This window comes from Carassius auratus, chromosome 25 (genome assembly GCF_003368295.1).
Source record: "Carassius auratus strain Wakin chromosome 25, ASM336829v1, whole genome shotgun sequence".
Classification (NCBI taxonomy): domain Eukaryota; kingdom Metazoa; phylum Chordata; class Actinopteri; order Cypriniformes; family Cyprinidae; genus Carassius; species Carassius auratus.
Genome location: NC_039267.1, coordinates 390,157 through 400,300, shown reverse-complemented (window position 1 = coordinate 400,300; position 10,144 = coordinate 390,157). Strand labels below are relative to the sequence as shown.

Below are 10,144 nucleotides of genomic sequence, written 5' to 3'. Positions count from 1 at the left end.
TAATGCTATAAATTTCTCCAAATCTGCTTCTTGCTTAGCTAGTTTTAAACGGCTGTCTTTATAATAGACTATTTGTATTTTATTTTATTTTTTCTCGACCTTACTATTTATACACTGGAAATAGCTTTAACTGAACAGTTAATTATTAATGATATGCAAATCAGGTTGTTTACCTCATGTTTTGTTAAACTTCCCATTTCTGCTGTCGCGTCCACTGGAGAGAAACAGTTAAGATACAGGAATCAAGTAAGCAGTGTAGTAAGTATAGTATGAAAGTATGAATAGTTACTCAAGTAAAAATATCAGCTCATCTCAAGAAAGGAAGAAACGAGGATGTATAAATAAAAGCAACTACTGGATTTTTTCAAGATAGTCACTGGATTTCTTCTTAAAACTGGAACCAACAGCAATCACAAGTTCAACACTGTCAAAAACACTGGATCATAATTGCCAGTTTAAACACCTGTCAGGAAACACTTCATATTGAGTTTTACTGTGGTACTTTTGTCTCTTATTTCTTTCCCTTTCCATTTTTAACATGGTATATTCTTTCATTTTTTAATGCATTTTTCTAATTTGAGTATGCTGCTACATGCATACTATACTTTATATTAGCAGTAACAAACAATTGTTTGTGTTCAAATAAATCTTTTGAGCAGTATATATATGCAGAATATTCATGTACAGTTTAAACATTATTTTGATCAGAGAATTTGTCAATGTCCAAAACTCAGTAGATTCATTCTAATTTCTTTATCTTTAAAATTCCCCCTCCCTCTTTTTTATTTAGTTTTCAGAGAAGAAAAATGGGCAGATGTATTATGTCTTTCGTGTAATCTAGCACTATGTAAATTTCCACACCATAGAGTCAATTTGTCTCTGTTTCTTATCTTTGTACACATAACATTTTGATGTTCTAGATGTTGTTTGAATATTTTAAAGTAATAAAACTCTTAAAATAAATGTGCTTGAAAAGGTTCTTCACAGCGATGATATAGAAGAACCATTTTTGCTTCCACAAAGAACTTTTCAAAGTTTTTTTTTTTTTTTTAAACAGCTCACTTTATAATCTAAAGAACCTTGTTTTGCCTCATAGAACCTTTTGTGAAACAGAAACAGTTCTTCAGATGTTAAAGGTTCTTTATGGAAACATTCAGACAAAAAGGTTCTTCTATGACATCGTGAAGCACCTTTATTTTAAAGAGTGAAGGAAAGCCATAATGTAGTCTTTGTAAGGCTGGGTGATGTGTGATTATGATAGTCATGGTCAAATCATGAAGAGAACCAACAAAGTGTTGACTGAAAATGTGCACTAAAATGAGTTTCCATAATGCCATACTAATGCATGATACTGATTCTGAGTATAAAACATTTGGGATGATCTTTTGAAATCTAATATATGTTTTTTTTCACAAATCATTGGGAATATCACATATTCAGTCATGAATAAACCAGCCTCTTGTGGAAGCACTTCCAAACTATGCACTGTAAATATCTTTTTCTAATGTCTCTGTGCCATCTAAAACGGTTTAAATACTCTGTGATATATAAAATGTCATTTTAATGCTCTTGTGTTTGGTTTTTATTGTTAGAACTCATATCTTTCACTATGTACAACTATATATTTTATTTCTGTTCTTTTTACTTGTCATTAAGTAGTTTTTTATAATATGATTTTACTACATTTATGATTTTTTTAGTTACCTGTTAATCATAATTGATTAAAAACATTAAATAACTTGTTTTCAGTGGGGTGAAACTTCCCCTGTTTATCAATAACTGGTATAAAAATAAAAACTGTTTACACCACCAAAGGACAAAAAAAAATAAAACAAGTTTTTCTTACTTGTCTGTCTTATGTTTATTTTTATGGCTTAAAGCCAAGTAAGTATTAAAATATGAAAAACTGTTGACTCACTTTTGTGTATGTTACATTTTCTAATTTCCATTGCTTTGTCTGGGCTTTCTGAAAGCCTATGTTGTATTTTGATACATAATCGTTATTTTTAGTTCATCTGCATAATTTTTTCATGTATGTGTACTGATGTGATAATAAAAATGCACGCAAATACGATGCATAAATTAAATAAATATTTTTCTGGATACTACATTTAAATTCTTCCTTGTGTGACAGTCATCATGAAAAAAATATCTATCTATCTATCTATCTATCTATCTATGGCGTTTTGGGACTTTTATTTTGTATTGTGCAAAATAAAACTCCTCTTCCGGTCACTGTACTTACGTGGCTGTTCTTTGCTCTTTTTCCGGTCTGACAGATTCTGCCTTTACCTGTCACACGATGGTATGATTTTACAGCAAATTACTATATTTCTTAAATGCTAGCGAGTGCAAAAATGAATTGAATCTATAAATAACGCGTCTTGTATTTCCTTTAATCGCTCGTCTTGTTAAATTATGTCTGTAAGTAGCTTTAGCTGTTAGCTACAGTCAGGAGTCTGTGATCTGATTAAGCTTTTTTTGCAGACACAGATAATGACGTTATTCAAAATATTATGTGCATATTTAGTCATAAATATGTATGTGTATAAGCTTCATGTGAATTAAAACGAGAAGTGTTAACATTTAGGTTTTACATTTGCGACCCTGTAGCACAAAATCAGTAAATGAGGATTTAAAAAATTAATTGAGAATTAAACCTCATCCGAAAGCTGAATAAATAAGCTTTCCAGTGACGTATGGTTTGTTAGGAGGACAATATTTGGCTGAGATACAACTATTAGAAAATTTGGAATCTGAGGGAAAAAAAAAAAAATCAAAATATTGAGAAAATCACTTTAAAGTTGTCCAAATGAATTCTTAGCAATGCATATTACTAATCAAAAATTACGATTTGATATATTTACGGTAGGAGGTTTCCAAAATATATCCATGCAACATAATCTTTACTTAATATCCTGATGATGATTTTGATTTTTAAAATAAAAAAATCTATACTTTTGACTTATACAGTGTATTGTTGGCTATTGCTACAAATATACCCCAGAGACTTAAGACTGCTTTTGTGCTCCAGGGTCACATTTGTGTATTTTATATATCTATCAGCTGTTTTGTGCAAGTTTAATCCACGTTTCTGTTCAGAACTGTTAATCTGCACTAGAAAACTAATGTCAGTTCATCATATGTGGATATTATACTTTCATACTCCTGTTCTTTCCAGGCTCTTTATGTGCTGCTTGTGATGTTGTTCTAGTTTATTCTGGGTTTCAGCATGATGTTGAACATCTTCAGATGTCAGAAGTCATGTGCACTGATGTGTGAATGACTGATTCTCTGTGCAGGAGTTGGAAGCCATGACGAGATACACCAGTCTGGTGAACCCGGCCGTGTTTCCTCACCTCACTGTAGTGCTGCTGGCCATCGGCATGTTCTTCACCGCCTGGTTCTTTGTGTATCCTTCACTATTCACAGATTTGTATTTCATCATCAGAAAGGTGCTTGTAAATTTTAGCCTGAAGAGATGTTGGTATATTTGCATCCTTGACTCTCTCTCAGATATGAAGTAACGTCCACGAAGTACACGCGAGATCTGTACAAAGAGCTGCTCATTTCTCTGGTGGCTTCGCTCTTCATGGGCTTCGGCGTTCTGTTCCTCTTACTGTGGGTCGGCATTTATGTCTGAAAGTGAGTGTCTTAATGCTCTTCAGCTGGTTTATAACACTAACTTTTATGTGAAAAAGGCAATTATTATTTATTTTTTTCTCGCGATTCTGATCTTATAGTTTGGGAATTCAGAGATATAAACTCGCAATTCTGAGAAGAATGGTCAGATATTAGTGCTGCAATTACCTTTTTATTTTTTATTCCATGTCAGAAAGTGAACTAAGAAAAGAAAAAAAAAAGTGTGAGATGAAAACAAAATTTTAAGGAAAAAAACTCAAAAGCGCAAAAAGAAATAAAAAAAACTTTAAAATATTAGCGTTTTGGGTACTATTTGAATCAGTTTTTATTTAAATTTGTGTTAAGTGTTAATTTTTTGTTTATTTTAGTAAATAAAGTTAAACATTATAAAAATGAGCAATGCTGCCCAGGAATAAAACGTTGTATTTTTTTTGGTATTTTATTTCAGTAAAAAAAAATTTCAAGCAAAAGTTTTTTTTAATTTACTTTTTTTTTTTTTTTTTTTGGTTTTTAGTTTATTTTAATATTAGTAAAAAAAAAGTCACAATTACCTTTTTATGACAAGTGGCATATCGTCAGAATTGGTATAACCCAGGGAATGAAAGGAGACAATAAATAACCAAATTTGAACAATGTTTTCCAACAGTTATAAGCACTTTTACAAACACTGTTGTATCTCTAGACATGTCAAATGCAATATATATCATATATTGCATTTTATGACATATTTCATAATGTCAGACATGTGGTTCAGATATTGGCAAAAATCTATATCCACAGATTCGGCATGACCCAAGGATCATGATTTTCTGTTGTATTTGTGTTCATCAGGTTGTGGAAATGACATGTAGGCTACAGGAAAACATTCCAAGGGGATCCGAACATTTATTCCGAGACTTCAGGAGCACTGGGATTTTGCACTGGTGTTATGGGCAGGACTGTGGGTTAATACTTCACAAATAAAAACTGTTTTTGGTAAAAAATCCAAAACCGATTCTTGGTTTTATTTGATGTGTCCACTGTTAGAGATTGTTTCATTCTTGAGGATTATTTTCCTTAAAACCTCCATATTTAGACATTGTCATGTGCTTAACTTCCTTTGTAAGTAACTCCATATAAAAGTATCTATTTCATTCACATTAAAATTATTCCATGCATTTAATCCTAAACAATAAAATATTAAAATACTTTTATTACAATTCATAGAAAAATATTTTACAATCAGTCAGTCATTATTTTTCCCACAGCAACATGTCAAGCAGAGATTCACCAACTAATGCTTCATCTGATTAAATATTAATTCATTTGTTTCTTACAAACACAGCGTTTCTCTTCACAAGACTGGAGATGTGTGGATTACTGTGGTGTTTTTATCAGCTGTTTGGACTCTCATTCTGACGGCACCCATTCACTGTAGAGCATCCATCACTGAGCAACTGATGTTATGCTAAATTCCTCCAAACCTGATGAAGAAACAAACTCATCCTAATCTTGGATGACCTGAGGATGAGAGTATTTTAAAATGTTCATACGTCAGTACGTTCCTACATTCATCCTCACAAGATGACAGGAGCGAGTTGGCTGGGTATTTGAAAACACAGCATGCTATTTGTGTCCTGCGGGCTGTTTGTGGAGCGTAAAACCCCAATCCAAGCCTAATCTGACTGATCAGAATAGATCAGTCTGTCAGCGTGGAGATCCTCGCCTGTCTCAGAGATAAAGAGACTACAGACGTGCACTGAAAACTGAAAAAAATCGTTCACCCAAAAAATAGTTAATCGGATTTGGAGAAATGTAGCATTACATCAGTTGCTCACCAATAGATCCTCTGCAGTGAATGGGTGCCATCAAAATGAGAGTCAAACAGCTGATAAACATCACAATAATCCACACCACTTCTGTCCCATCAGTTATCATTTTATGAAGCATGCATGTTTGTAAGAAACAAATCATTTTTAAGGCATTTTAACTTTACACCATTGCTTCTGGACCAAATCTGAGTCCATAATAACACCAAAATGTTTGGGACTGTTGTCATACTTTCTTGATTCGGACAAGAAGACATTTTTACTTAAGAAAGCGATATTATGGATTGAGGACTATTTGTGGTTGAATTATTCCTTAAAGAATGTTTATGTTTATGATAAATAGAAATAAAGCATTAGGGACACGATTCAGGACAATGGAAAATGTTTACTGGGACAACATGAATAACAGAAAAAGAGGATCTGGATTTCGGCATAACAAGTGCACTGACGCTCTGCTGTTACTCACTTAGTGAAGTGTTGGGTGAACAGTGAGGCACTTTGTTAATGCTCCGTCGACAATTTACTGAAAATACACCAAACGTGCGTCACTTGGAGGATGTGTAGGAAAATATTACAAAGAAAATGTTAAGAAAAAGGGGCACAATATATAAAAATTCACACGATTCCTTGAGACCAATTTCCACTCGTCGTTTCAAAGGCAAACCGAAGTGAACGAAGTCTCTCTTAGTTCAACTGTACAATCAAACGCTGCAAAATCAATGATCCAAAACCATATAAAAAGACATTTTACATTACACAATGAGATTTCTACACAACCAACATGTAAGAAGTAATTTATGATCATTTTAGCGGCTGTAAGATCATGTACTATTGAACTAAAATGTGTTTAGAGATATTGAGACGTCAGGTTTCATGATGTTATTTCTCGTTGGGCTTCTCAGTCATTAAAAACACAAAATGAGATCTCTCCAGTCGCCATCTTGGCTCTTTCCTACAATCCAGAGGTCTGTTTTAAGGTGGCGGGGCTCAGAAAGAGTCCATCCATTCTGTTTTCTGAAATGCTTCGGTTGTGTGTTGCATTGCACAACGTTAACGTCCCCCGTGCTCCATTTTGGATTCGTTTCCAGGCGTTTCGTTTCACTGTCGCGCTCTAGCAAATGCGTCACGGAGCCACGGGGAGTCTTCGTAAAGTCGGGGGTCTCCCAGATACTCGGTTGTGCGTTTGTAGAAGTAGTAATACAACACAGCAGCTGGGGAGACACAAAACAATCGACACACACTGGTTAACTTCTACAGAAACAGCAAATCTGCTAAATAGTGAAGAGCCATTGATTGACAGTCTGTCTGGAAGAAAACTCAGCCTCTGGTTTGATCACACCTCTACAACAGCTTTAGTGTCATGAGAGAGAAAGGTTAGGCCTATATCTCCTAACATGTAGTAAGGGATTGAGAGGCTCTTGACGAGATTGACAGTGACCCTCGCCTGAAATCCTATTGGGGGTTTGGCTGACGTCTTACGGCCGGCTTACCCAGTCTCTGGAACACAAAGAGAACCTGCAGCCCGTCCGTCCACACGAAACGATTGGACTCCATCCACCTCAGGTTCTGACGGGAAATGAACAGAACGAAGGAGAATTAGAATTCTAGAAATACAAATATGGATGGAATTCGGAACACAATGTAAATCTTTTTTAATTTAATGTTTATTTTATGTTTTATACATGAATAATTTCTGCAAAGTCAATTTTGGACACTATCTAAATCATTTTTAATTTATATAGTATACAAAAATAATTTTCAGCAAAATGGATTTAAACAGTGGAAATTAACAGAATAAAGGGATATTCTGTTATATTTCTATATCTATAGAAAGTATTTTTGAAAAACGTACAGAAATCAAATTTATTTTTATGTTTATTTTATTATATACAATAATAATTTTCTTAGAATGTTATTCAGATTTAAGCATAATGAGGAATTTACTAAATTTCACAAATGACAAAAGTTATTAATTTTGTACCATTTTATAAAAAAATTTTATTGATATACAATAAGACAATAACAATTTTCTAAAAACTTAAACACATGAAATGAACAGAATTAATAAAAATGGGAGTATATTGAGATTTATTTTTATTATATATTATACTATAATAATTTTTTGTTGAGAAAAAACAAAAAAAAATAAAATAAAATTTGTCATTAATTTTATTTTTAAATATTATACAATTAGAATTTGCAAAAGTGCAGCAGAATGGATTTAAACATGGCGAGGAATTACTATAACTCTACATTTCTCTTATGACTCTAACTCTAATGATTACTGTGCTCACAGATTCCATTTAGTATCTAGTAATAATCAAAGCTTGTGTGTGTGTGTGTGTGTGTGTGTGTGTGTGTGTGTGTGTGTGTGTGTGTGTGTGTGTGTGTGTGTGTGTACACACCATGACCCAGCAGTGAAAGCAGATGCTGAGAGTCAGGTAGAGAGCAGACAGTATCAGCAGCGCTCGGAATCGCTCCAGTAACAGAGACACCAGTCCCACCTGGAACACGTATGTGTTGAACATCATCAGAAGAATTATGATCACATTAAACAGGATGCCGATGTCCTGGATTCTGCCGAAACAGGACAGATAAGCGAAATAATGTTAGAAAACATTCATGCATTTGCACTGATTCAAGTTTTTCATTTTAGCAGTACATCTGGGAATCAAACACGACATCGTCATTGCTAAACTTTTGCAAATTTGGTTCTAGTATTTTGAAAATATTGCTTATTTTCTTAACATTTTATGTGTTTAATATTGAGCATATCACAGACTGGTGCTATCAATAATGTGGTGAAATCTGTAATGCACTCACATGAAGAGCACAAGCTGTATGACCGGTGCGGCCCGCAGCAGCTCACTGAAGGAGTTAACGAACAGGTCAAAGGTCAGCAGTGCCAGCTGGATCAGCAGCACCAGCGAGTAGTTATTGGTCTGGAGCATATCAGCAGCGATCAGAAAAATACTAGAAAACAACACCACAGCCCTCGGCCATATGAAACTCTTCAGCAGACGTCTGAGGAGGAGATCATCTCGTCGTGATTATATGGAGGAAATTCCATCTCACTTCCTGCTACTCCATGAAAAACCAAAGCACAGCGAGGATAATTCCTGGAGCTGTTCCACTGGCCGTTTAATCCTGGATTCAGCCATGCTGCATACGGTGAGAAGTAAACATTCAGATGCTCGAGGGAATATAATGTTCCTGAAGAACTGAAATCCTCATCGGAGCGTGCTGAGATGTTCCTCCTGAATGGATGGTGAAGATAAAATCACATCAGGAAAAAAAACTTCTATTTAGCAAGCTATCTATGTATCAAATGTCTGTCTGTCTGTCTGTCTCTATCTTTCTGTCTGTCTGTCTGTCTTTGTGTCTGTATGTCTGTCTGTCTCTCTGTCTTTCTGTGTCTGTCTGTCTCTTTGTCTGTCTGTGTCTGTATCTGTCTTTCTGTGTCTGTCTGTCTCTTTGTCTGTCTGTGTCTGTATCTGTCTTTCTGTGTCTGTCTGTCTCTTTGTCTGTATCTGTCTTTCTGTGTCTGTCTGTCTGTGTCTGTCTTTCTGTGTCTGTCTGTCTCTTTGTCTGTCTGTCTGTATCTGTCTGTCTGTGTCTGTCTTTCTGTGTCTGTCTGTCTGTCTGTCTCTTTGTCTGTCTGCCTGTGTCTGTCTTTCTGTGTCTGTCTGTCTATTTGTCTGTCTGTCTGTGTCTATCTGTCTCTATTCCTGTCTGTCTTTCTGTGTCTGTCTGTCTTTCTGTGTCTGTCTGTCTCTTTGTCTGTCTGTCTGTATCTGTCTGTGTCTGTCTGTCTCTTTGTCTGTCTGTATCTGTCTGTGTCTATCTGTCTCTGTCTGTCTATCTCTCTGTCTGTCTATCTACTTCTATCTATCTATCTATATGTCTGTCTGTCTGTCTACTTCTATCTATCTACTTACTTTTATCTGTCTATCTACTTCTATCTATCTATCTATCACCTGTGGAGTCACACTGGTCTTCAGCGCGTGTTATTCAAGGTGTTTCCCGGGAGGAGCAGCAGGTCTCTGAGGGGATTAGGGGTTAATTTCACCGAGTGCAGGAGGAGATGAGACGCTCTGGGAATCTCTAATCTCCGTCTGATTCAAAACTACAAACATACAGGCTAAACAAAGATCTTAACCAGCTTCCCTCAACACTCCCGACGGTCACCGTGAAACACCGACAGTGTGCAGTGAATGAATCACATTGTGTGATGACAGAAGGCACGAGATTAGCGGTCGCTTCTCTGGATTCGTGTGATTTCGTGTGAAATCTCTCGTGATTATCTATCAAGATGAATATTTCAGTATTAATCATATCAACAGATTAAATTGACCGCAATTAAATTCTACAACATATAAAATGCGTTCAACACTAATAAAAGCAAAACTACGTCAAACCAAAGTCATAAACAAGAGATTTAACCGGCTAAAAAGGCTAACAGCTAACCAAACGCACACATCTTTAAAAGTGTACACACACCTTTGAATCAGTGCAAGTCCAGACCCAGACTTCGCCTCTCTTTAATTCCGTGTGAATCGTGAAATCCTCCGTATGAATAGTAAAATCATCCTGATTCCGCGTGATCGTAACGGACTTTCTGAGCTGATCGCGAGCCACAGTAGTGCGCGAGCGCTGCCGCGTCTCCCATGGCAACGGCGCGAACATCCGGTTAC

General features: G+C 35.5%; 2 protein-coding genes across 3 annotated transcripts; one reads left to right on the top strand and one right to left on the bottom strand.

The window, feature by feature from the left end:
- The first annotated feature begins 2,222 nt into the window (after window positions 1–2,222).
- Window positions 2,223–4,632, top strand: LOC113042890 (transmembrane protein 258-like). The gene is made up of 4 exons (XM_026201890.1): window positions 2,223–2,305; window positions 3,303–3,412; window positions 3,517–3,645; window positions 4,474–4,632. The coding sequence occupies exons 1-3, from the start codon at window positions 2,303–2,305 to the stop codon at window positions 3,641–3,643; spliced, it is 240 nt and encodes a 79-aa protein (XP_026057675.1). The 5' UTR covers window positions 2,223–2,302; the 3' UTR covers window positions 3,644–3,645; window positions 4,474–4,632.
- A 1,183-nt stretch (window positions 4,633–5,815) lies between these two features.
- LOC113042889 (transmembrane protein 138) lies at window positions 5,816–10,137 on the bottom strand. Of its 2 annotated transcripts, XM_026201889.1 has the most exons (6): window positions 9,951–10,137; window positions 9,428–9,493; window positions 8,274–8,707; window positions 7,856–8,027; window positions 6,941–7,016; window positions 5,816–6,661 (listed from the first exon to the last, which is right to left on the bottom strand). In XM_026201889.1, the coding sequence occupies exons 3-6, from the start codon at window positions 8,399–8,401 to the stop codon at window positions 6,549–6,551; spliced, it is 489 nt and encodes a 162-aa protein (XP_026057674.1). In that variant the 5' UTR covers window positions 8,402–8,707; window positions 9,428–9,493; window positions 9,951–10,137; the 3' UTR covers window positions 5,816–6,548. The 2 variants fall into 2 exon arrangements, with proteins under 2 accessions (XP_026057674.1, XP_026057673.1); XM_026201888.1 differs by lacking the exon at window positions 9,428–9,493.
- Window positions 10,138–10,144: the final 7 nt, after the last annotated feature.

What these genes read in the sequence shown, in the direction of transcription:
- LOC113042890 (XM_026201890.1), top strand. An exon ending in TTCACCGCCTGGTTCTTTGT is followed by an intron (nt 3,413 to 3,516) that starts GTATCCTTCACT and finishes ACTCTCTCTCAG; the next exon opens with ATATGAAGTAACGTCCACGA.
- LOC113042889 (XM_026201889.1), bottom strand. Translation starts at nt 8,401, where the DNA reads ATGCTCCAGACCAATAACTACTCGCTGGTGCTGCTGATCCAGCTGGCA. An exon ending in ATACAGCTTGTGCTCTTCAT is followed by an intron (nt 8,028 to 8,273) that starts GTGAGTGCATTA and finishes CTGTTTCGGCAG; the next exon opens with AATCCAGGACATCGGCATCC. An exon ending in GCTTTCACTGCTGGGTCATG is followed by an intron (nt 7,017 to 7,855) that starts GTGTGTACACAC and finishes ATTTCCCGTCAG; the next exon opens with AACCTGAGGTGGATGGAGTC.